Below are 27,499 nucleotides of genomic sequence, written 5' to 3'. Positions count from 1 at the left end.
ATGAATGGGAGGCATGGGTTTGCGGTGGCGAGGCCTTGTCACGCGCCGGTGAGATGCGACGGTCCCGTTGGTAACGCTAGCGTCAAGGCTGCGCGATCGTCGTATTCATCACGACCAGGGACGCACACACAACCAGCCACAGAGCGACCAATTAGTATCGCGTTATCGGCAGCTTAGAAACACTGCCTGTTGTTTGAAGTGAGAGGACGAGCAGCACGTGATGTAGAGGGAAGCTGAAGGAAAGAAGGCTTGGGATTGGGCTTTGTGTTGACGAACAATATCGATGATGATGCTTCTCTTGATAAAATCATAACATGTTCGATAAATTAATCGATATCGATATGTGTCGAAAGCAGAATGAGCATAAACATTACCACACCAAAAAAAACTATAAAAAACCATCACAGAATTCTAATGGTTTCCATTAAAATACCATTATGAACCATTAATTCCATTTTGTAGGACACTTTTTCAGTAGTATTTAAAGTCACATCAATGGAATCCATCACACCAATATGCTTTCTATTTTAAAACCAGCACAGTTACAATTATAGCTATTCAAATAACATTTTCTGTTGTTTTGGGCAGGGTCGCTTTCAGAAACACCTTCAGGTAGCTCAAACAAGACCGAGTCCTAAACATAGGTTTGGAAAAGTATGGACAAAAGAGAGCAGAGCATGAAAAAATATACGTTTTTTTTATAATGAAAAATTGAGAATTTAATGGAAATGCATTTGTTGTAACAGAAGTGTGCTTTCATGGCGGCCGTTTCGTGCGTTACAGTATCTGGAGCGGTCGAATAAGGAATCTAAAGATTATCTATGATTTCTCCCATTCGTAAGTGTCTTTGGCGTAAGTCTTTGGCCACACGGATCCAGACGAAATCTATTTATACGTGATGTGTCATGTAATATGTATATATTTTGCACATATAAATTATTATTCTACTAATATAAATGGTGAATATAAGTCTTTTTAAACTGAAGGAGGAAAAACTGAATATGATATTAAGAAGCTGTTTTATTTTGTTTCATATTTATTAGCTGTGTGTGTGTGTGTCATTGAACTGGCAGAAATTGTTGCTTGATTTCATTTTGATTGCACTTTGATTGCAGAATAAATCTGCCACTGTATGACTAAATGCTCCCTAACAACCATATAGCAGTGATCTGTCATCCACCCACACTACTGTAACATCATGCAAACACCAATGATATTTTGTTCACAAAAAATATAGTTGGTTAGTAATATTTTCACCCATCGTGGCTGCGGTTAGAAAGAAAATTTGTTTCAGATGCAAAAGATTGTGATTACACTTTGATGAAAAATGATGAAAACAAACATTTGTGTCTTCAGAATAGAAGCAGTGATGAATCATTTGCAACGAGAAAAAAAAAGAAGAAGTGTATTAAGATGGGATGCCACGGTGTGTGATTGCGATTTTGAAGACATCGACCAGTGTGCAGGGTTACCCAGAGAAACGAGTGTGTGTGTGTGTGTGTTTGTGTGTGTGTGTGAGACTGTTAGCACTTTCCTTTAAGTCAACACAACTCTGCTCCCTGCAGCCCTGCACTTACATACAGTGTGAAACAGTCACAACATGCACCCTCACCTCTGTGTGTGTGTGTGTGTGTGTGTGTGTGTGTGTGTGTGTGTGTGTGTGTGTGTGTGTGTTAGCTCAGGGCTCTACACATCAAAGTGCTGTCTGTAGAGTTGTTTTACAGTCTTGGACACCGGTGACTTTGGTGTCAGTGCCGTTTTACTGTCACACACTGTCAGATGTTTCGGTTATTTGTGGTTTTTGCCCTTTTCAACTCTCACCGCTTCACCTTTTCTGCTCCATTTCTCTCTCTATGCCTCACATCTGACTGCTCTATTGATTTTTTTTTTTGGTGTGTTTTTGTGCAAACTTCTGTCTGTATGGAAGATCCCGTGCATCATGCGTTGCTGAAAATATTGATAGATGTGGCAGTTTAATGTACTGCGTCAGCGCAAAACTACGTAAAAACTTTGCGTGTGTTAATTGTGTTTATCATTTGTCTCTCATTATAATTCTGTTTCAAATAAATGCTGTTTTTGAGCTTCCTAAAACATTGTTTCACAAAAATATAACCGTTTTCAGTTGAGCTGCAAATCACATTAGAATGATTTCTGAAAGATCATGTGTTGCTGTCTGTGTAAACTTTGAGGCTTTGCTTAGTTTGAAGGTACCTGCCTAATTAGTAAACAGAGCCGGTTTGAAACGAGGCTAATACGTACCCTCTCTCTCTCTCTCACTGTAGGGTTCTGACTGGACTCTGTCGGAGTTGGACGCTCTGTTGCTGATCGGTACGGTGGGTCACACCCTCAGTTTGGCTTCCAGCAGCTTCATAGAGGAGGAACACCAGACCTGGTACTTCCTGCTCAACACGCTGTGCCTGGCCGTCTTCCAGGACGTCTGCAGGAAGTACTTCAGGGAACAGCGATGTCGGGATGAGGAAGAGGACGAGGGGCCTTTGCTTCCTTCCGGTGCCGAGGAAGGGCCGTCATTCTCCCCGGCGGCAGAGCTGGGGATGAGTCTCGGCTCGGAGAAGTGGCTGGCCCTGGCAACCCCGCTGCTGACCTTGACCTGCTGTCGCCTGCTGAGGTCACTGAACCAGACCGGAGTGCAGTGGGCACACCTGCCAGACTTTGGACACTGGCTCAACAGGTAAGAGATGATGTCACGTTTGGATTTGTGTCCCTATGTGGAGCCTGTTGATTAACTGTTATTATGACATAATATAAGGTAATATTTTAATTAATTCAAATTAATTAAGTTAAGGTTTAAGGTTAATAACATTTATTTTTTTATTTATTAATTTTTATTGTATTATTATTATTATTATTATTTTTTTTTATAAAATGTTATATTATTTATTAAAACCTGTGTTTTTACCTTCACGTATTAAGTATAATTTGATGGAGGTAAGGTTGCTGATATCAGACATTTAGATACCAGCAAAAGTTTACAATTCTTAATGCTAGTTGCAACCGAAACTAATACCAGTTTTAAGTTTAACTAGTAAAAATTAAAAAAAAGTCCTCAAACAATTACTCAAGACAAGTTAGCAGTCAGTCATACCATAAAAACATAAACTGCAAACAATAAAAGAAATACAATGGAAAAAGTTACAAATGACCAACTGTGCTGAGCAACGGTTAATCATGATTGATCACATCCAAAATAAAAGTTTTTGGGAACATAATATATATATGTGTGTGTGTGTGTGTGTGTACTGTCTATATTCATAATTTGTATATATAAAGACACACACATACAGTATATATTTGGAATGTCTACTTTTATTTACATGTCATATAATTTAATTTGTATATAAATATATTTAATGTATAACCATAACATTTTTCTTGAATATCTACAGATGTGTGTTTATTTATATATACCTAGCACACACATAGTATGTACACAGAGCTTATGCACACATTATAGATTGAATATTTAAGATCTCCAAAGAGAAAGTTTATTATATTCAATTCTGATTATTTACATCATACAGAATGCTCCAGTTCTCTTTCGCAGCTTCTAAATATCAAGCACGTCCTTCGGTAGAATACGTTTTACAATAGCCTTGTTTAATTTGACTCAATTTCTATGTTCAAACTTCTTAAGAAGGGGCAAAAGCTCACCGCTATGAAGGAAAAGAAGCAGATGGCTGGTTTTATCCTGATTATTGTGTTTGTATAATTGTCGACGCTGAGATTCAGTGAATCGCACAGCCCCGCTAACTAGGATAGTTTTTAGTCATTTTTGTGCTGCTCTGCTCTGAACCGTAGTGAGACGTCTGACTGTCTGCACAGAGAGTTAATGGTGCATTCACACTGACAGCGATTAAATCACCGCAGGTTGTCGGGTCGCTGCGCTGTTGGTTGCTTGTAGGCGTTTCAGCTCGACTGCGGTACTCGGCCGTGTCTGGATCTCTCTACAACTTTGTCATATCATACGGCCTCTCGCTCAAGTCGAGAAGTGAATGAATCGCGCTGCGAGTCGCTGCCGTCGTGAAACCGTTTGAAACACTTCATGGCCAGTCGTGTGAAGCGAGAGCATCTAATGCTTGCAGACGGTTCCAGTAACATATTTTACATATATACATCGTTATTGTTTTTGTGCATCGTTAACTATACACTATATAGTATCTGTATATCTATGTAGCAAGACTAACTCATTATAAAGTATGAATTAATGTAGTAATACATTGATTTGAAAAATAATATATATTTCTTTGCTGTTTTGTGACATTGATTTGATGCGTTATTTATTTATTTTTTTCTTAATGGCTGTTTACTGTGCTCATTCTTCCAATCATTTGTGTATTATTTTGTTCGTTTGCTCATACCGTTATTTTTTGTTTGCCATTATTTTCTTTTGGTTTGCACATTTTCTTAGTTTGGCCATTTTTTTTCGTTCTTGTTCCGCCTCGTTTCTCGTTAAGTTCATTCTTTCATTGTTTGGTCGCTTCTTTCGTGTCATTGTTCGGTTGTTTATTGTATTTTTTTCTGTTTGCTTTCCGTTACGTGCTTTCATCCATTATTTTGTTCTTAATTTCCCTCTCCGTTTGTTCGTTTTGCTGTTCATTCTTCCTTTGGTTCGTTCGTCCACTCATTTGTGTATTATTGCTCGTTTGTTTAGTTGTTTGTTCGTTCTTTTCTGTGGTTGTTTTCTCATTTGCTTTCACTTTGTTTTTCGTAGTTTGTCCATTTTGTGGTCTTTCTTCCTTTCGTTTGTGAATTATTTCGCTCGCTCATTTGTTTGTTCTTTTCTTAGGTTGCTTTCTCATTTGTTTGCACTCTTCGTTTGTTTGCACAGTGTTTTTTTTTGTTTGTTTGCACTTGGTTTTCTTAGTCTGTGTTCATTGTTTTTCTATCAATAGTTTTTTGTTCTTTTGTCTCGCTCTTTCTTGTTCAGTTTATTCTTTTGGTTTTTCTTTCTTTTATTTGTTTCCCCGTTGCATTCGTTTATTGCATTCTGTTCGATTCATTCGTTTGCTCATTCTTGTTTTTAGACCAATATTATATGTTACTCCTCAGATTTGTGCCATATTTTGTCGAGAGCTGCTGCCGAAGATAATCAGTGAATATCAAGTGCTCTGGTCCGATCCTCAAACAGGACTATCATATAACTTCAGAAGACTCAGGCTACAGTCAGACAGCAAGCAATTAATGTTCACAACCTCCGAATCACACGCTCTCTTTGGTTTTATATCAGAGAGAAGGACTCTGGACTCTCCTGGGCTTATATTCAGACTGCCTGCAGACTGTTTGGCTAATGAAATCATTGTTTTATGAAAAGAGGACTAATTGCTACACGGCAAAGAAATTTTAATGTATTCGTCCCTTTTATTAAGCATTTTAATTAGCTGGCATTTTAATAATCATTCTGGCTCCTTTCAAGATTATTTTGTCACACCGCAGGACCGTTGAAGTATCTGCAAAACCATTCAACAATGGTCAAATCGCAACGATGACTAAACTATTTTGCATATATAACAGCTCTTTTTGTGAGCAAGTTATTTGTCAGCCAACCAAACACGCTCTTGCAGTGCGTTTGATAAATATCCTTTAAAATTCCAGCGTCTAAACACACTTCACCCCGGGCGATTAACTTTGTTCTCTCCTGTGTGTTGTGATCCGTGCGTCTCTGGAAGAGGCACACACACGAACACACACTTACAGACAGATGGTACAGCGCCGGTCTGTGCCAGCGTTATTCTACCCCATTAGCCAGATTCCAACCGGTCAACCAATCAAAACCCAGCTTGGTCTCACACAAAGAGCCTCACGAGTAAAGCAACAGACAAAATTTGCCAACAATCCTTAGAAGCTTGCACTTCCACATTTTTTTTACCTCGACATGGAGACAGGAAACCAGTCAATAAATGGGAAAACAAAGTAATTAGAGTTACTTTTTTGAAAAAGGATTCTTGTCAATTAAAAAGTAATGTTACTTCACTAGTTACTTGAAAAAGTAATCTGATTATGTAACTCAGGTTACTTGTAATGCGTTACCCCAACACTGGGCATCACTTTGAAGAACCTTTTAACTTTTTTTTTTTTTTTTTTTTTTTTTTTAAAGAGTGTAATATATTTTCCCTAAAGTTCACTTGTAATGAGATTTCATGAATACACTTTCTCTAGTCTCAGAATCACGTGACAAGTCCATCTGATAAGTAATGCAACAAAAAATGGAGAGCCCTTTCTTGTTGCGCTCCGATTGGTTAATTTTACTCTCCTAATAAAAACACTGTTAAGTGTTAGTTTAGTTTAGCTTAGGCTAATCTGTACGTTGTCTGGGTTATGTTTGGTAAATAATATACTGTATAGACTGACAGATTTATTTATTTTTCTGAATATCTCATCAAGACTCCATTTATATGATTACAAAAACTGTAAAAGCAATACAGTTGCAAAATGTTATATGCAACGCATTTTCAGCGCAGCGATGGTATCCGTCGATTTTAACAGCAAATTCATACGTATAAAAACGATGCACTCAGTTTCAGAGCGTAGAATCTGCGCTCTTTCAGTCTGTATCTGAAGTGTTTATAGAGGTGGGTCACGCAAACTATAAGTTTCAGCCGACCTCGCAGAGCTTTCCACTGATGTGTCTTCTCAGATGAGATCATGGATCGATGGCTCCCGTCTCTTAAGTGCATCACCTGCCGTCCACATCTAAAAAGCCTTCGATGCCGCACATAAAGACTTTCCTCTCTATTTCTCTCCCTCTCTTCCGCCCACCGGCCCACTCTGATGAAGAACAATTATTGCGGTCGTAATAAATCATGGCGTTCATACGGGAGAGATGGACATGTGCCAGCGTCTCTGGGGTTACAGGAAGGAGAGCGTGATTTCCTGTTCTTGTGATTTGAAGCGTCCATCGGTGGACTTCTCATTACATATATGGAGCTTATAATTATACGTGCTGCAATGAATCTCGCGCAGATGGCTTTTATTATGATTATGTTTAAAGCACACAGCATGAGAGCGAGTGAACTGATGCGGGAACCGGCTGAGATAATTGAATTGAGTTTAAAAGAATAGTTCGTCCAAAATAAACGAAAAAAGGAGACTCCTTTTACTCGCTCTCGTGTCTTCGCAAACCTTATAAATGACTTTCTTTTAATGAAATGCTGAAGAAGAAATTTTGCTGAAGGATAAAGCCGCTCTTTTACATACTAAAGCGAATCCAATTTAATTAAGTTTTATATCAAATTCTAACATGACTGCTTTTTTTTTTTTTGGCAGTTCGTGTTTAACTTTGTTTTAAAAAAGTTATCGATTTGGAATTTGGAATATTGGATGAAAAGTTTTGAGTGGTGTTTGTGTTTTCGAACGCTTTGATGTTTTTATTCCAGTTAGATTTTATTTTTTTAGATGTGTGTTTCTGTGTTTGGGATTTGGCGGCTCGTATTATTGTTTTAGTTTGCTCTAATTAATATTTCATTACCCGGCTGAAACGGGCCCTACGGGTAGAATCTGCATTATCTCTGCGAGAAACGCTCGCTCCTCTTCCCTTCCGCTTAGATCTGTTACTAACGCAAACAGAGCACAGCTGTGAACAACACTTCATCTGAAGGTTGTAAGCGATCGTTGCCTTGTTTTTGCTGAGGATTTTATATCATCAGCGCTGCGTTCAAAAAGTTTGGTAACAGTAAAAATGCTTTTATTTAGCAAGGACACATTGAGTCGAACAAAAGTGACGGTAGAGACGTTTATGATGTTTTAAAAGATCTCAAAAATGCTGTTCTTCTGAGCTTTTTGTTCAGTAAAGAATTCCAAAAATTATTTTTTACAAAAATATTAACGAGCAATACTTATAATAATAATAATAATAAATGTCTCTTAAGTAGCAAATCATCATATTAGAGTGATTTCTAAAGGATCATGTTATTAAATGACATTGATTTTTTTAAATATTTCACTGTTTGCGCTTTGTTTTTGATTGAATAAACAATTAGGTCTTTATTTATTTAACAAAGCCAGTGCTCATTAATCGAGGGTAAAATACAGAGTTAAACCCGAATCCAGCTCTAGTGAGCATGAGAGAACTTTAAACGATAGTTTGGTTCACATTCGTGAGATTTTCATTTGCTCTTTTTTGCACTTCGTTGATTTGATATTAACTCTCAGTTCGTTTTCGCTTGATTTTAGCTTCACGCGTTTAAAAAAAAAAAAGCAGCTTCATTCTAGTTTTCCCCTGCACTTTGACTCAGAAAGTCTCTAGCGAGCTTCTCACAAACTCCTCTTTCGTTGTGCAAAGGGCTGTTTTATTATTCACCCAAAAAGCATGCATGAATGCACGCTTGGAAAATAGAAAGCCAGAAATAGTATACAATCAGTGCACCGGATTTGAGAACTCTTATCATTTGATGGCAAAGATGAATATTTTAAGTGTAGCTGATTTGCGCAAAAACACTTTTGGTTGCTTCTTATGAAAGATTCGACTTCATAATTCATATACGACGCGGTTGACACTTGAGCTGAACTTTAGACTTAAGAACGGTTGCACAAATAAAGTAATTATCCTCTCTTTCGCCGGCTCTGTTCATTTGCTCAGATTGACAGGTCTGGTATTGTCCTGCGCTGACCCTCTCTGGTATTATCCGGCTTTACTCTGACAGAACACAGCTTTCTCATTCCTGCGATATGTCAGCGTTATTGTTTGAAGAGTCTAATTGGATGGGCGTTGCGTAGTATTCATTCAGAGGTTCTGCTGAGCAAACGTTTGCTGTCGTAAATGAGATGAAGTTTATGTCTGAATTGACAGGTCTGGACGCTGGTTTCTATATGCTGCTGTGGTCAACAGAGTCTCAATGTTGCATTTTGGGGGGTTTTGCGTGTGTTTCATGCCTTATGGGGCGGTGCGAGGTCCGGCTTCTAAGGTTGAAGGAAGAGAGAAATGAGCAGAATAAATGGATTGGGGTGGGAATTAGAGACTAGTTGTGTCTACTGTTGGAAAGCGGATGGTCTTGAGTGCCTACAAACTGTAGACAGCTGCCTTTTAAGAGTACCGTGCTGACTGAGAAGAGGCTAAGCTAAACAACATGATACTATAGTAAGTAAAAATGTACACTGTCATCAAATGATTTTAAGAAACGCACTGAATCATGCAATTCAGCAAAGATCGTTAATCAGTAAGTTTGATAAGTTTGAAATGACTGAAACTAAAATTTAAATGAACATATCTAAATAACAATATATATTAAAATAATAAAAATGACAAAATTATTATAATATCAAAATTATATAATAGCAAAATTACACTGTAACACCTAAAACTGAAATTAAAATAAATTGTGTTAAAATAAAATTTTACAAATATTAATTCAGCAAAGATTGATAAACTGATCAAAATTGATAGTGGATATTTTTAGTTTTACTAAACTAAACTCTTGTCGACTGTTAAGCGTAAAATTAAATATTTTAACTAAGTTTAAGATCGCTGCAGCTGAAATATCTATGTAAATATCTATGATACTGAAAAATAAAAAAAAACACTATAAAAATGGAAACAGCACTGGAACTTTAAAATGACTTAAAGTGAAAATGACTGAAACTTTCAAATAAAATTAACTGAAATGAATAAATGGTATAGTAAAAATTTAAGTTTATTTATTATATATAAAATAATTTGTTAGTTCAACCTTAAAATATTGAAGAAAAAAATAATTAATAGAGTAATAATAAATATAAATAAAAACACATTATTGAAACTGTTATTTTAATTGGTAATAGTATTCCACAACATTACGGTTTTTAAAATATATTGGTCAAATAAACTGGACACTTTTCATAAAATCATAAAAACATGAAAAAAAAAAAATTGTACAGTTATGTAACACAATTATTGCATCAAATAATCATTATGTACTTAAATCTATTTAGGTGTTGAATGTCATAATTTCTTTTACTTTGTCCTATATTTTGATTCTTTTTCTTTGACTTGTGAAGTATTCTAGGATCCTTTTTTCCTACGCTGCCTTATACTGTATTTCTTATTCTGGTGATATTTTTAAGCAGCTATTTGCATCAAGAACGCACCTGTGATTCTTGTAGCTCGTCGGGTTATAGATCTGAGCTTCACATTGAGGAATTTTTCACTCATACATACTTTCCGGAGCAATCTGAGACTATCATACATGCCCTTGCACTTATTTTGAAACCCGACCCTGAAATGTGCACTTATGCGCACACACACATGCACACAGGTGTGTGTGTGTGTGTGTGTGTGTGTGTGTGTGTGTGTGTGTGTGTGGGAGATGCATTAGTATTCTTCTGGCTGTCTCGGAGCAGATAGATGGGGAGCAGAGAGACGCTCAGGGTCACTGGCATCGGGATGAAAATTTCTCTCTCCGTCTGCGTTATCAGTCTTTTTTTCTCTACTTCCTTTCTTGCGTGCTCTGTCAGTGCCCTCTCTACCTCATTCTTTCCTTCTATCCCTCTCAGTCTCACTGTCTGCTCCATCCCCAATTATCACCCGGATTATTGGTCCTAAATTTATTCTGAATACACCAAATAAAATCAGCACTTGTGTTGAGAAACATAAATGATTAGAACTGGAGTTTGAGTCTTTTGGAGATCAAGTTCATTTTGACACGTTAAACTGATTTAGACTAAAAACTTCATATTATTTAGTAAAAGTCTGATTATTTCGGGCACACTATAAGCTTGCAGGGGCAGCCTTAAACAGGAGGACCGATCGGGAACCAGGTGGCTCATTTCAGCAAAGCAGCAGAGATATATATTTTGTGGAAATATAGCAGTGTGGAAATATTTTTCTGTTGGTGAAACTGGTAAAAATGTCACTTGCAAAATATCGCATGGTGACCATTCATGCCTGCACGACTGTAAATATGTGTAGGTAGATTCTCTAATACTTAGATCGCGGACGGAAATCGACCAACACAGATCGCAGCGTGCGTGATGTCATCGTTTACTCGGTCGTCAAGGATACGCCTGTCTGAATGTGAGCCACGCCATCGTCTCCATTTTGCGCCTTTTTCACACGTTTACAGTAAAAGTTATGCGTTTTAAAAACTAAAAGCACTAGTGTAGGGTGATCATAAAAGGCATTTATCCCGTAGGCGTCCTGGCCAGGATTTCTTTGCTGCCTAAAATATCTAGGTTTTGGCTTTGTTTGTACGCGCAACGATCAGTGTATGACATCGGTTCCTCATGGTCACCCTACACTAGTGTAAATGCAGCTTTGTTTTATTAATGACCAGCGAATAGTCGACGTTCACTCAACTTTAAACAAATAAAAGTCAAACAATCTAAAGTTGTTCAGCTCCTAGTGCGTATGCATATAATAAAAAATCCACCCAAATGTTTTTTTTCAGGCTGATCTGAGATTCCTGTCTGAACGGGTCATATTATACGAGTTCAAATGTTCCATTCCCAGTGATCAGGTTGTATTTACACCACTGTTCCAGAACAGTTCAACACAATTATTAGAGTGTGTTCAGGGCATTTACGGTGGACTATTTCCTGAACCTGACAGAGCAGCCTATGCTGGCTGTGCGCAGAGATTATAAAGTAACTCTGCAAGAACAGTCTGGTGCCTCTGACTCACAACTTTTAAGTAAGTTACATTTTCTGCTTTAATGAGCCGTTTTAACCCGGTCTGGATCAGCCTTCTCTTTTAAATAGAATAAATCCTTTGCGCTTTGTAACTCTGCAGATCGTATACACGCACAAACAGCTTCAAACTACTCAAAAAAAATAATAATAATAATAATTTGACATTGTATCACATGACCACTTCAAAATTGCATTATAAATAGTAATAATAAAACAATAAAATGGTAAAACCTTTACATCGACTTAAGCTTTTTAATTTAAAATCAAATATAACTACAAAAGCTGATGTAACAATATATAATTTATAATAACAAACACGAGTTGAAGTTTAATTATTCAGTTTAATTTATTCATTTAAACTGCTTATGAATAGTACATTTAATTTGATTTTGAATAGCGTGTAAATATTTGCTAATGCAAGTTTTGGCACTGTTCTGGCCATAGAGAGCCTTCCAAAGAGTCACTTAAAGGGTTCCAGTAGAAGACAGCTGCTTGTGTAGGCTGTAGACTGCATGACAGATAGCTATCTATCTGTCCGTCTGTCGTCTGTTCGCCCGGCTGTCTGTCTGTCTGTCTCTTCTGTAGGTAATGAGCAGTAGATTGTGTGGCTTCATGTCAGGGCCACATTCATGTGCACCTTTAGCGCTCACCTTTTCCTTCACTTCACTGCGCACGCACACACACACACACACTCACCTCTGCTTCACTCCAGGACACACACCTCATCATGTCCGCACTGCTGACAGAGACACACACACACACACACACCTTTTAACCTGGCCTGTGTGGCCCACACCTGATTACCTTAGATGAGAAGAGCACTCCAGCTGCATTCTGAACACTCTTTCTCTTTCTCTCTCTCTCACATGAACACACACACACACACTCATGCTGCAGCTCGGCTTCTCCGCCTCCTGAATTCTGATGGACTGATACATCTGACATTATTTGAGATTTTTAACATCAATATCAATAATTTGACATGCTACCTCCCTCACGTCAGTCCCAAAATCAGTTTTTGTGAGTGGAATATGAGTTAAATTTCATTTGTTAGGCGTCCAGCGAATGCCTTTTTAAACAAATGTTCTATTAATGTTACTGAAACAAAATTTGTTCAGAACCTTGAGAGAGCCTTGCCACGTTAGCCAAAGTTCTGATAACATTCTCTTTTTTTAAATTTATTTTATTATATCTTTTTTAATGCTTTGTGGGAATTTATCATTTGCGATGCCGGTCAATTCAATTGAACATTGAATTATGAATTTATTTATGTCAGGTTTATACTGGGTTAATAATGAAAATTAAACGTCGAATACAAATGATTTTTGATCTTCCCCCAAAAAAACAAATGATTTGATTTTTTTTTTTTTGTATTTTAATTTTATATGATATATTAACGTTATTACATACTTTTGGCCGAGTAGCATTTTGTGTGATGTATAAATAAACAAAAAGAGTAAACATAGCATACGCTGTTCGATCTCTTACCACGTTTTTTTTTTTCCCCTTTCGCTAATCAGGTCCAGTTATTTAAATGCGCTTGTTTATCATTAATCTCAGCGCCAAGACAAAGTGGCTGTGGATTTAAAGTTCCCAAGTCACATGTTCTGTTGCAACTTGACGTTCTACTGCACTTCACCGAGCAAGAAGTGTGAAATTCTGAGTTAAATGGAACGCAGCGTATTTGGAGCAGTGAGATTTCCGACATGACAGAAATCCAAATGGAAACACCAACAGAGTGTGTTATTGCAAAGAAACTCAGCTTAACGTGGAAGATTTGTTGCATCATGCCTGTTTATGCAGTGTTTGTTTTGAGTTCAAATCATAAGGGGTTTGTCTTTCTGCTGTTTTATATTCAGCGTTCGCGTGCATATGTAAGAAGAACATGTCTGGCCTGTTATTTATTCGCCGCGCGTGTGTGTGTGTTTGTGTGTTTTCAGTGGGGATCATAAGGTGTTCCTCTCCGTGTTGGCAGCGGTGTCTCTGGTTCTGATCTTCCTCCTGGTTCAGCGTCACTGCTCGCTGGTGTCTAAGATCGCTCTGGCTCTCGGCCTGCTCGGAGTTTACAGCTATCGCGCCGCCGTCGGAAACGTCCTGTTCCCATGGCAACACAGCAGCCGTGCCGTCTCCAAGTAAGTTTGATGATATTTAAATATCTTATTGACATTCCTTGAATGTCAGATGGTGAATAAATTAGCTCCCCTCATTATCATTGTTGTTGAATTGTCTGAAGTTTCTTCGCTAACTTCATGTTGGTGAGCTCCTCTCGTTGGGAAGGTGGCTCTCGCTAAATTCGGGGAAGCAGTGTTTTTCGAGGGTTTTTTTTTTTTTTTTTTTTTACGCGAGAGCTTGACCCAAGAGACTCAGAAATAGGAATAGTTCACCCAAAAAGTTTTTAAACTATTGACGGTAGCCATTGACTTCCATTGTTTGGGATAAAAAGGCTATGGAAACAGCTACCGTCAACTGTTTGGTTACTAACGTTCTTCAAAATATAAAAAAATCAGGTCCGGAGTAATCTGAGAGTGAGTAAATAACAGCATTTTTGGGTGAACTGTCACTTTAACAGGAGTTTCTTCTGTCTCTGGCTTGAATTGGACTAAATCTAGTCATCATATAAGCTGACCCTAAGCATTATTTAAAGTATAACAGTATTAGTTTCTCTATAATATGTTTTATATACCATAATGTGGGTATGAATGTAATTATGTAGTTATACAGTCCTAAGCATGTTAAAGACCATACTGTAAATATTTTGGTAACACTTTATTTTGCGGTTACCTAAGTGTTACCTATTTCTAAAGTGTTACCAATATTTTTTTTAACCTTGAAACTTGCATTTATATACAGTAGCATTCATAAGTTAAGGGTGAGCAATATGTTTTTTATTGTCCTGAAAGAAGTGTCTTATGCACACGAAAGCTGTATTTATTTAACCCGTAATGAATAAAAAAAAAAAAAAGTAATATTGCAATTTAAAATAACTGCTTACAGTCAAGTAAAAATGAATTTGGACTTAGCATAAAATCAGCAAATTTAATATATCAGCAAATATTAATATAACTGTTTGAATATATTTTTAAAAAGTAAATTATTCCTGTGATGCAAAGCTGACTTTTCAGCGTTATTACTCCAGTCTTCAGTGTCATTCAAAATCTTTCTAATATTCTTATTTGCTGCTCAGGAAACATTTCTGAATATTATAAATGTTGAAAACAGTTACAGCTGCTTCATATTTTGCTGGAAATAGAAATAAATAATATGATTTATTATATTTTAGATGTCTTTACTGTTCAGATATTATGCACGCGCACGTTGCATTGTAATGTACGTGACGATGTTAATGTGTTTGAACTTGGTAAAACTGCTACACTGCCAGTCAAGGCTAGCGTGGCTTTGAATTTCTGCATTTGTTTTGTTTTAATGTAATGTTCAACTTTTGCATAAAAGTGCAAAGTGTTTTCTGAGCACACACACACACAGTTTACTCCTGTGACGATATCTCGCTGCTCGCCTCTTCCCCTTGACATTTACTCCCACCTAATTAAATCTTTGACCTCCTGCCCTTGGTGTAGCGCCACAGGCTGTGTTCCATTACACACTCTCCATATGACAGAGGGAGCGCGAGCGTGAGGTAATTGGCAGTGCCACCCTGTGCCACCAGAGTCACTCTCACACTCATTAATCACTGCAGGACATTGTTTATGTTGCCCTGGCAACCTCTGGCTCGCCTGTTAAGCAGACGTCCGCTGACTTCCACCCCATCATTTAGACTCGCTCTCTCTCCTTCGCTTTCTGTTTTTTTTTTGTGTTTTTTTTTATCACATATTCTGCTTTTGACCCAAATGAATGTTGATTGTAGTGCGTTTAAAGGGGTAGTTCAGCTAAAAAAATTATAGTTTACATTTGGCGTTTTTAAACCTGCATGATGTGTCTTGCGCTGGTTGGTTTTTCCCATGCAAATACAATAAATGGGTTCCGCAAAAAGTTCTCATTTATTTAAACTGCCTTTCAAGTATTGACCAAGCGTATTGGGCAAATCACAGCACAGAAAGAAAGAGTTAAATCAGCCTTATTTATAAAATAACAATCATCTTATTGTTTTTCCCTAGTATATACTTGCACTTTAGATGTACCAAATTTTGCCATATTTAAGATGATGCATTATATGATACAGTTAGTATGTTATTGTATTTAATGTTTGTGTATGTGTATTACATATATAAAATAACATTTTATTAAGTATTTACATTTATTTATATACAGTATCTGTGTGTGGTTTTGTTTTTGTTAATATTTTGAATTAGATTTTCTGTTGCCTAATTACCTTTTAGTAGTTTTATGAATTTAACTTTTTTGTATTTTTTTTAGCATGTGTATATAGCTTTTATAAATGTTAATTTATTGGTTTTAAGTTATTTAGATGTAGTTTGAGTACTTGCATGATGTTGCCTTAAAGTTTAAGGCTCTTTTACATTTTAGAAGTTTATTTATTAATTTTTTTTTACATTTTTAATTTTGTGTATTTATTACATTCATTTTCTTACAGCATTTTTGCACTCTAGTTCGATATGTTTCTGTAATGTTTTTCTGTTTGTTAAATAGTTATAATAATTAACAATAATTAAACATATGAAGAAATCGAATCGAATCAAATCTAATGAAATGAAATTAAAATACTGTTTTTACTGTCAATATCCAGCAAAGCTATATTCAGTAAGGTATACGATAACGCATGAGGCAATGAAAAACTAAAAATCTTCTGTGTGCTGTATGATCTAGCCATTAACACGCTTAATACCTTTCTGAATAGATATGTAAATCGCAGATATGTTTCACGCGGCTTTTAGAGGCGTAAACAACCTTGAGTCTGTTTTGCATCTGATTTATTCGTGTCAAAAGACCAAAACAAGAATTATTGCACCACATGCATGAAACAAGCTACTAAACAACTCAGCGTGTGGTATTTAGTCCATTCAAAAAAAGGCTCCTTCGTGTAAACAAGATGTATTAATAGCTTTTCTGCTTTCATAAGCATATTTTTAGCATGTACACGGCGTAATCACGTTCCACAGCATCACATCTTTTACATACCAGGCAATCCCAGAATGCACCTCCGCAAATCCGAGCTTGATTTTGATCTCATCGTTGTTCGGTTTTTGCTTTTTTTTTTTTTTTTTTTGCAATATCGTGCAGCCTTTGATCGAAAATATGAATTAAACAAAACGCAGTTGACCGTAGTGGAGGAAAAACCACAAACGCACAAAAGACGGAGTGAAAAGATGTCAAGCAAGATGTTTTTTTTTTTTTTAATCAGAGTTTATGCTCAAAGCTGTTTACGGAGGAGGGGGGGGTGATTGTTGTCAGAGAAAGCCAAGCGCGGAAGAAATAAACAGGAATTTTGGCCGAGACGCAAGTTTTGGAGTGTCTGAATGGAGTGTGGAAAATGAAGTGCGGGAGCGTCTGAGTTCAGCAGCGACAGTGTGAGATGTGAGCCCAAGCCAACATCATAAACCCTGTTTGTCTGAAAGGCATCTCACATGCAGAATATAGACTCTCCGCAGCCAGAAGACTTCAACGATGTCTGCGTTTACCGTCAGAGAGGAAAACACGATTTCCTGAAGCGCTTCTCAAGGGACGGAGGAAATATTGTGTGCTGCTGCAGGTCTGGTGGAATCAGAGCGCTTTGAGCATTAAAGCTTAATGTTTTCTTCTCGCAGATATGCGCGCAAGCCAGAGGAACGAGCTGAAGCGTAGCCGCTCGGTGCGGTAAATAATAATAAAAAAATATAAAACAAAAGGGAAAAATTCAAATATGTTTTCTTCAGGCGGAGCAGATGTATTCACGAAATAAATACATGGCCAAATAGTAACTCGACAGTTGATTGCTGGTTTATGAATTTTTCATTTTTCTTCACGGTCTGCAGCTCGTGTGACTAACAGACTTTTTCTGTACTTGCTTATATATGGACAAAGGTTTGGAATGATTACATGAATGGTTATATAAGTTACTTGAGCAAAAATATTATTAAAAGCATCTGTTTTTTTTAAAATGCCATTTATTTATGATGCAAAGCTGCCTTTTCTAAGATGTAATATATAATCATCTGTCTTGCTGCTCAAAAACGTTTTTCGATTATCAAGGTGGTAAACAGGTGGTACGTTCATTTATTCGAATGGAAAGCTCAAAAGAGCAAGTTAATATGAAATTGAACACTGTAAACTTTCTGTTTCTCTCTTAAACTAAAATGTTGAACCATGTTCACTCACCTGGTGAGGTGGTTCTTGTTCAGTTTAGCGTGTGCTGTGATGTATTTCACTGGGTTCCCTGAGAATTTAGTTTTTAGCAAGTGAAGAACAAATGTTTACTTGCCTGCTTTAAGTATTAGTTATGTTACAGTATCTGACAGACTGCTTGTTGAAGCTGCTCGGGCTGCCGTTTCTCCAGGGTCTTCCAGGAAATGTGTTTACTTGCTGGACTCCTGCTAGCTTCTTCTAAATACTACAGTATATTGTGCATGTTATTATTTTGACAAATATCGATGTTGTGATATTCAAATCATGTGGATTTGAAAACAGATGCATATATATATATATATATATATATATATATATATATATATATATATATATATATATATATATATATATATATATAATTTTATTTTATTTTTTAGCTGGCCTGTACTCAGGTGATTGATGCCCATAAACTGTTATGTCAAAGTTTATTTTGTCACATGTTTGACGTATTAAAAAAAAACCCAAAAACATGTAGCTGTCACATTTTTGGTAATATCTGAAGTAATTTTTTTATCAGGAAAGGATGCACACAATTTTTTCTTTACATAATGTGTGTGTTTGTACTGTTTATTTGTTATGTGTATATTAAAATGCACACATACAATATATATTTTGAAAGTATTTACATGTAAAATTGATTTTCTTATGTTCGATATTACATATAACTATATTTAAACATAGCATATTTTCATTAAATATATACATGCTGCGTTTGCATTTATATACACATAATTAAGTGTACACAAATATATTATGTAAAGAAAAACCTTTATTTTGGATAAACGAGGTTTAATCAGCCAAACATGATTTTATACTGCAAGTTTTTTTTTTTTTTTTTTTTCCTGTTAGGTTACTAATGTCACATTCATATTAAATCGTCCAAAGGCCATTTATGAGACTGTACTGCCCCGCACCCTAGAAAGCACTCGTCTCAAGTGCACTGCCCTCCCGAGTGAGCAGGCCACGGTCCTCGACGCTCACTTTCAAGTGGAATTTGCCCTTTTTCTCTGCTTTTAGATCCGAACGCATCTGAAGAGAATAATTAAAAGCACTCCGGCACACCTGCACACCTGCGTCGGACGAGGCCCATAAAAAGCTCTGTATTTTTATCCTGATTAATCCAGGGGTGTGTGTTGTGCTGACACCTCGTCTGAGAGTGTTTATGCATGCGGATCCCACATAGAGATGGAAATGAATTCTGCCTCAGATCAAGAAATAGGCGTATTACCGTGCGCGCGCACGCTCACGTATTTCTCTTCTGAAGCACTTTGAGATACTACCTGTATAAAAAATGTATTAAACAACAAGTGCGGCGTGTTGCCCGTCTCGCATGGTTTGTTCTATGAATACGAGCCATGTTTCAAATCGTGCGGCTTGTTGAGGAGAGGCGTGAGGTGCTTTCCTCAGCAATCAGATGTGCAGTTTTTGCCCGGCAGACGGTAAAGTAATTCCCATAGGGGGACGGTCTTGAGCTGTGTCAATGAACCGGAATATCGTTAGGAGGACGGAGAGGGAGATGGGCTGTTTTGGCTACTTTGCGACTACCGTGAAGAATACGGCAAAACCCGAGCAGCAATATCACAACTTTTGTGCACGTTTGTATTTATCATAATAACTTGAATGACAAGATCATCGTTTAATTAGGGTTGCGCCAAAATTACGGCCAGCTAAAATTATCGTCCGAAAATGCCAAAGAGAAAAACGGCCCAAAATACAAGCTGAAAATGATTAATATAACCTAAATTCTGTCGGGTTTGTTACTTTCAGTAAAAGTGTGGTTATTTTTAGTAACCAGTTGAAAAAGTCTTATAACAAATATTATATTATTTAATAAAAGTAAAACATAATCATTACAAAGCATTTTAGATTTCAGCCAATTACATCCTGAATTTTCAGTTTTGATTTGTGTGTGTTTTTTTATTAATTTTTTATTAATTTTTTATTAATTTTTGTTAGTTTGCTTTTTTGATCATTCCTTCTTTCTGTTCATTCATTCATTCGCTTTTCATTCTTTATAAGAATCCAACACCCTAGCAGCATTTATATTGGTTTCATTTTATGAATGTATATTATTTTATTTCTATTTATCATTTATTCGGTATATTCATTATTAGTTTTTGCATTTTTTGCACAAAAACCCAATCCTAATCCTAAAAAATTATATTAATCCTAATATTACTTAATAGTACTTAAATGTAAGTATTTAAGTACTTAAGTATGTGATTATTTTAACTTCCGCTCTCTTTCTTGTTTGTTTGTTTATCCATTCACTTGTGGACTCCTGCAGTTGTTCAACCTAATTTATTTATTCATCAGAATTCAACACCTAGCAACCCACCCACAACACCCTAACAACCATCTAGCACACCCAAGGAATAACGGCAGGACTTCTGCATGTGTTTATGTTGATCACGATAACCTGCTTGACTCTTAAGTCGAAGTGCTGTGCTCTAAGGTGAAAGGTCATATAGTTCTCTCATTTCCTCCAAAAGCAGACGGACGGCTGCGGGCACAACAGATCAGCAACACTGGAATTGAATAAAACAGAAAGACGGGGTGAATGAATAAATAAACAGACATTTCGTGTCTTCAGCATATTTATTGAGTTTATGTAAGGCGGCGCGTGGGGTCTGTTGTCTGGAGACCGCCGGCCACGGTCTTGCTCAACGTTTTCCTTTATTAGAGCGGACATTTTTAAATCTGACGCAATATCTGGCAACCTAAACCACCTCTCTTTCACACGTATCACACACACACACAGATATTATTGTTATTTTAGTGCGTTTTACACACCTTCGGTGCCAGACTGAAAGCCGTCAGACCGAGTGAATCGCTGGCAGAACTCAGAGATTAACGATATGCAGATGAATGCAAAACGGACCAACTTCAGTCTGGTTGGCAAGACCTGCACAGTTTCTGAGAGCAAGGGTGCACAGGTTTTTTTTAGTGGACTTGGCACAGTTTACAAGGTGTATAATGCTTGTGAATCCAGCACGTTGCAGAATTAGCCTCATTTGCATGGTTTTGCCTAATGAAGATTGACCTCATTTAAATATGCGTGTTGCAGCACTGTGAAAGTGCATACGCTGCTGCTTTCCTTGCTTGCTGTAATGTCGAGGATCAGATATGTCCGGATTAATGCAGCGTCTTCACTTTCCCTGTTATTTGTTGCTGGAAGGTTTAGTTTATTGGTCAGGTTATCGGCTTCTAAACTGTTCAAGGCGCACTGTCAGGTTGAACCTGAGTTTAGTAGTAAAACACGATTCCAGGGCGGCTTTTGTTTTTTTATTTTATTATTGAGAAGCTTTTGCTGACTCCAGTGAACTCAAGTGCACTGATGTTACTTTTACTCATTCTGTGACGCTTCGTAAAGGTCTATATATGGACTTTATAGAAATACAGAGTCCTTTAAGTGTGCAACCCGTTCATCCACAGCGGTTTAGTGGAGCTGGTTTGTCTGAGGGGGCGGAGTCTGGGAGAACACCATTTGGTTAGAGCTCGCTGAAGGGGCGGGCTCTGCGAGAAAGACCTCCTGATTGGTGCTCAGTCTTCCTTCTTTCTTTCTTCTTGCTTTCTTTCTTAATTATTTTGACCTTTCATTCGTTTTTCTTGCTGTTCATTAGTTTGTTTGATTGATTGTCTTTTTGTTTGTTTAGTTATTGTTAAATTAGGTGGCCTTAACTACTATGTACTTACATCAGAAAATAAGTACAGCGTATTTATTGTGTTCAAACTGTATTCCAGCTGCTTTAACAACACCCTGTTACTGAATGGGCCATTTGATTGGCTCTCACTGAAAGGGCGGGGTCTGCGAGGAGCGCCTGATTGGTTATCAGTCTTCTTTCTTTCTTTTTTTTTTTGTTGTTTGATCATTCAATTTTATTTTTGTTTATTTACTTATTGATTGATTGGTCACTCTTTATTGCAGTGCATTTATTATGCTCAAATTGTATTGCAAAACACTTTTCTGCTGTTGAGGTGTAGGCATTTTTAAAAATACAGGTACAATGTAAAAACATGCAGCACGCAATAATTTAATAATTAGTAATTTAATACACACAAAGTGTATTAAATTGTGTTCAATATTTATTTATTTATTTATTCCAAATCTTTGGTCTTTATTTCTTTCCTGCCACATCGCTCTATTTATCTCTATTACGTTAGATTTTTTTCCTCAGCGTTTTATGGTCATTCTTCTCTCTGGGTGATGGTACGGTATAAATAACACCAAACGTGAATGAACACTCACGTTTTCAATCGCTCTCATTCTTTCTTTCTCACGCTCTGATTGAGTTTCTGTAGATAAATAAAGCATAATGGAACATCTGCTTTCTTTCTCCAGGCAAAGACATGCTAATGCGTTTAGCTTTTAGCTCTCGTTTCTTACGTTTTAGTTCACAATTGCTTTTTAAAACTGCTTGGCACTTTGTTGCTGTCCCTCGTGTAATTTCAAACCCGGTGTGACTTTCTCTCTTTTGTTGAACTAAAATGTTGAAAAATGATTCATTCTGCTCTTTTCCATGTATTGTATGTCTTCAGAGAGATTGGAAAAGAGCAGTGCAAACATATTACATAAACAGAGTCTAATTTTGTGTTGTACAGAAAAAAAAATATGTGTTTTATGTAATGAGCGTAAGCAAACAATGTCCAATCTTTTATAAATATGATTTATGAGTTCATAAATGTATTTAACTTATTCTTTTGGTGAGCAGCATTATTGCGCACAGGAAGTCACACTTTTGTCTCTATTAGGTTCAAATATGTACACTTTAGGGACAAACGTGCTTCTTTTGAAAAAGTACAGGCCCCCGGGACAGCTTTTGTATGTTTGTAGTGAAACGAACTATTTTATTAACCAAATAAGGGAATAAATAAAAATAATAATATAAAACAGAATAAATGAAAACGGACAAATATTTAGGCTGAATTAATAAATAAAGTACTGAACAGTTGCAGGAATTTACAAATGAACAAACAAAAAGAAAGATCAATAAACAGAACGAACTAAAGAAAAAAAAACACACGGAAAAAATATTTTGAATAAATAAATAAACTCCAAAACTGTGTGAACACATGAGGAGAAAAGATCAAAGGAAGAAAATACCAAAACAAAGACCAAAAAAAAAAGAAAAGAAAAGAAAGATCAAATAATTGGAAAAAATGAAAGACTTGTTGAAATACAAAATAAAAGAAAAAAAATCTAATGAACGACAATATAAACAAACAATTTGATTAAACAAATAGCTTGGCCTACTGAATGAATTTATAAATAATACAAAAAAAGACATGACATATCAAGAGAGTAAATGATTACAGTATTTTTATTTTTCATGTGAAACACTCCTTTTTAACCTTAAAATAGAATTCACAGTTTATTGACCTAAGCTTTAGCTTTGCAGGTGGCTTTATTGTAATGAAACACAAATCTAATTGTTGCACATTTGTGCATGTTAAAGCGAATAAAGCGTCTGTATTCGTGTGTGTGTGTGTGTGTGTGTGTGTGTGCGTGCGTGCGTGTGTGTGTGCGTGTGTGTGCGCTTCTGATGATTTTCTCCTGCCGTCACTTTTCCTGCTGCGTCACTCTCTCGGCATATGCGTCCATGCCTGGGAACAACGTGCCGTTGCCAAGTTCTGGTTGGCATGGTAACGCGTGCTGGATTAAAGTGTTTTGTGCAGATGTAGTTTGCTCTCTGATGGAGCTTATTTACAGTGAAGAGGAACAGAGAAACAGCGGCAATAAAAATGATGAGATTTTCCTTCTTCTCCAGGGAAATTGCTGAAATCCCCGCCTGTTTTGCTCTAATCACATTTAATGTGACTGATCCAGTGTTGTGTGAAACTGTAGAGTCTCCAGCTACAAGCGACTCCTGATTTAACATAGTTAAAGTACATACAGTCACGCTGCCCTTTGGAAAAAGTGCACTAGACAAGCAAAGTGCATTGAAGCTGTTCAAGGGGGCAGTGCACTGTATGATGAACTAGATAAGATCGTCATAATTGGATTGCATAATATCATTTAATCAGAGGAGTATTTTTAGCTTAAGAACAAGGGTTTCAAATTAATGGATTTTGATTAGAGTGACAGCGTTACACATGAAAAGATAAATGTACACAAAAAAAACAGATATAGAATTAAAAACGTTTAACAAATAATTCTAGACTTTTGTGCAGAGATGAAGTTTGATTTGATCTGTGAATCATTACAATAAACCAGTTCGCTAAAATGATTCGGACTTTTTAATGCAACCAAAAAAAAATAATGTGGCCATGAATTAAATAAAACATTGAATAATTTAGTTTAATCATGGGCGTGACTTAACTAAAAGAGAGAATGAATAATCAGTTAATAAGTTGTGGGAACAAATTCTTAAATTGATATCTATTGAAATGATCATTTGTACAATATGACAATTTGAAACAGCCATTTATATTGTAGTTTTGTCACCCTATACTGCACATTTTTTTGAAATTGTATTATTTGCTATTATACCTTTTTTTTTTTTTTTTTTTAAAGAAAAAAGTTAACTATGATAATGATGACAGCATCAAAGTTGATCATATAGTAACAATAAACGCAACCAATATCACACATTACTGAATTAACATTTACAGTAATGAAATTGACATTAATTTAATAAAAAATAGTGTTTAGGTGTGTATATATATATATATATATATATATATATATATATATATATATATATAATGTAGCTAAATATATACGCTGTTTATTATTAAATTAAAGAAAATGTCATTATTATATATAAAAGTGCAAGTAATATGTGCATGGCTGAGCCCTTACAAATTACATCAATCACAGCTAACAATGGTCTTGAAATACAGTTTCAGATTTTTGTATTATGTTTTTCAAGGATAGTAAATTAAGTTAACAAAAAGTTCTTGATGTTGCAATCGATTGACAGACATAAGTTGTTTAGAACACCTTTTGAAAACATGACAATGACATCAAAAATGATGGAACGGAAATCATTTCCTCCAGTGGGAACATTTGGTACCGCACAACTAGTTTAGAATTATGGCTGTGGATTGGTTAACGGGTAGTTAGTGGTTCATAACTATTCCATACATGCAAAGCGGGTAAATAATGTTGATACCGGAGATTTAGACTAAATGAAACCAAACAATCCACTTATGAAATGAAATGAAAAGATGCAAGAAGTAACAGATGCAGCCGGCATGCATTAAGGATTAATGATTTACGATAACTAATATCCTCCTTTTTTTTTTTTTTTTGAAGCATAACAGTCAGTGTGATCGCCTAAATATGAGCTACTGATAATGAAAACTGCTCAAACACAGTTTTATTCAGGCTCGGTTCCAGAATTAAATACTGAGGGTGCTTCAGAAATTAGTGAATGTGCTCTAGCCTCGGTGCGCATACATTTTCATGTCGATTATATTTTTGTCCTGTCCGTTGCTCTTTCAAGTGTAAACCCCACATAAATACGCAGATGTCATTCCGGAAACTTTGCCGTGTGTGTGTTCCCAGAAAAAAAAGGTTTTATACAATTTGTAAATACATTATTGCCTAGAACACAAAGAGAGCAATCTCTTCTCAGTTCATCTCATAATTTTTTGATATAATGAGAGGATTTGTGAGCTTGCATGGACAAAGACTGTTGATTCTAACTAAACGCCTCCGATTGGCAGTTACGTTGAATGAAATCAACAGATATGTCTGTGATTGGCTACACTGCTCAATGCTGCAAAAAAACACGATGTAAACAGAAATGTTTTGAGCGCAAACACAAATATGCACTGAATAGTGTGTCATATCTGCCAATATGATAGAGAATAGAGAATATCGCAAGTTTCTCTGCATACATATAATTCAATACCATAAAATCCAATAGAAGTACAAAATATTAAAAAAAAACGTGATTGAACTAAGATATAATACAGAAATTAAAAAGTACTCATGTGAACGGCATCATAATGTTAAAATGCCCCTATCATGGGTAATAAAAGGTTAATCTTTTGCTTCCCTAAGAATCCCTAAGAACAGGCTGACATGCATGCAAGGAAAAAAAATTTCTTTGTTTAATAATATACATTTATTTTAACCGTACTTGTGAGATGATTGGTGTCGTTTTCATTTCCTCATGCCTTTAACGCCTGATAAAGCTGTGTTTCGTGTTACCGGGTAAAGCGCTATTTTTACCCCTCCGAAAGCAGCATCTAGTGGCAGAGAATGAATTAGCATTTTCACTCAGACCAACGTGAAAAGAGTTATTGAAATGGAAAGAAAGAGTTGACTATGAATCATTGAAACGAGTCATTTTTAAAACGAATATTTCATGTTCCTTGGGATTTCGTTTTAAAACGATTCATTTCAGTGCTTCGGAGTCAACTCTTTCTTTTGAGAGATTACACTAAATCCATTACGGGGCACTTCAAAACCTATGTTCTTGACCTGGAAATACTGCTCTGATTAAATCATAACATATACTGTAATGCCAACATCATGATGAGATCTAGTTTAGCACATGGTACTGTATATTGTCCCATTAAATGGCTTCAGCGTGCTTTGTCCTGACAGTAGAAGCATTTATTCGGTATATTTGCGTACTGTATAATCTCTGCATCTGATGTTGACCTGATATTGTCCTGGCAGTTTTGCTGCGTTTACTACATTGTCAAAAGCGAGTAGGTGGTCTTTTAGGCAGTTTCTGCTGATTTCCTCAGGCGACCCCACTGACCCCTGTGGGCTATAATAAGTAACTTCTGCTCCCGCTGCGAAGCACCGAACCTCGCTGTTATCGATTCTCTCCAGACTTCAAAGCGCGAAGGCGAGCTATCAAACAAAAGGCTGCTTGCAAGTCGATATTGATTCTTCCGTGTGTAAGAAAGAGAGCGGGTGAAAATCGAGCATCTTTGATGAGCCTAAACAAGAATCTTTCCTTCTGTTTTTCTCACGTTCTCTTTCAGAGGAACCGTCGGCGCGATTCGTCTCACGTTTGCGTCCTCGGCATCTTGTTCACCGGCGTGAAGGACCTGTTGCGCTCGCAGGTGATGTCGTCGGGGGTGGACAGCGTGCGTCTGAAGAGCAGAGGATTATGGGAGGTGTACAGCGGGGTGGTGTTATTGGTGGCTCTGCTGTTCCGAGCTCATAATTTGCCCACGCTGGCCTGCTGTCTGCTCATCCAGACCGTCATGGCTCAGTTCATCTGGAAGAAGCTGCACTACGATGCCGCCCAGACTACCATCATGCACTACTGGTTGGCCAGGCTTTCTTCTACTTTCAGGTAATGATGAGAAAACATCTTTAAGGATGTCTTCGTTTAGTGAAGACAATACTGGTCCGGTTTTCTCCAATATGCGTATCGATTTATTAATTGCACTTTCGTTGTTCTCGGGGTTTTTTCACACATTGAGCTCGATCGCTCGGCCTAAACACAAGTTTGATTACATCAAGAGCTGAAACAGTTTTCACATTGGATTTCTGAATGATTTACTTTGGAGGCTTATTGTAACTAATTTGGAGATGAAGCTTGGTATGTTTGCATTATCGTTGTTGTAAGATCACCATTGAGACTTAATGGAGAATGCCGTATAGTTAGTT

At 36.6% G+C, this 27,499-nt stretch overlaps 1 protein-coding gene across 1 annotated transcript; it reads left to right on the top strand.

The window, feature by feature from the left end:
• LOC122358213 (GPI ethanolamine phosphate transferase 2-like) lies at positions 1 to 26,926 on the top strand. Its single transcript, XM_043258001.1, has 4 exons — positions 1 to 48; positions 2,283 to 2,689; positions 13,557 to 13,748; positions 26,866 to 26,926. Exons 1-4 carry the CDS (start codon positions 1 to 3, stop codon positions 26,924 to 26,926), a joined length of 708 nt encoding a protein of 235 aa, XP_043113936.1.
• The last annotated feature ends 573 nt before the right edge of the window (positions 26,927 to 27,499 follow it).

Source organism: Puntigrus tetrazona, chromosome 14 (genome assembly GCF_018831695.1).
Source record: "Puntigrus tetrazona isolate hp1 chromosome 14, ASM1883169v1, whole genome shotgun sequence".
NCBI lineage: Eukaryota > Metazoa > Chordata > Actinopteri > Cypriniformes > Cyprinidae > Puntigrus > Puntigrus tetrazona.
This window is presented reverse-complemented; position numbering and strand designations above follow the sequence as displayed.

Bases quoted from the DNA above. Each gene is read 5' to 3' on its own strand.
- LOC122358213 (XM_043258001.1), top strand. From the start codon at position 1: ATGAATGGGAGGCATGGGTTTGCGGTGGCGAGGCCTTGTCACGCGCCG. The intron at 49-2,282 runs GTGAGATGCGAC...CTCTCACTGTAG, and splicing joins CGAGGCCTTGTCACGCGCCG to GGTTCTGACTGGACTCTGTC. The intron at 2,690-13,556 runs GTAAGAGATGAT...GTGTGTTTTCAG, and splicing joins TTTGGACACTGGCTCAACAG to TGGGGATCATAAGGTGTTCC.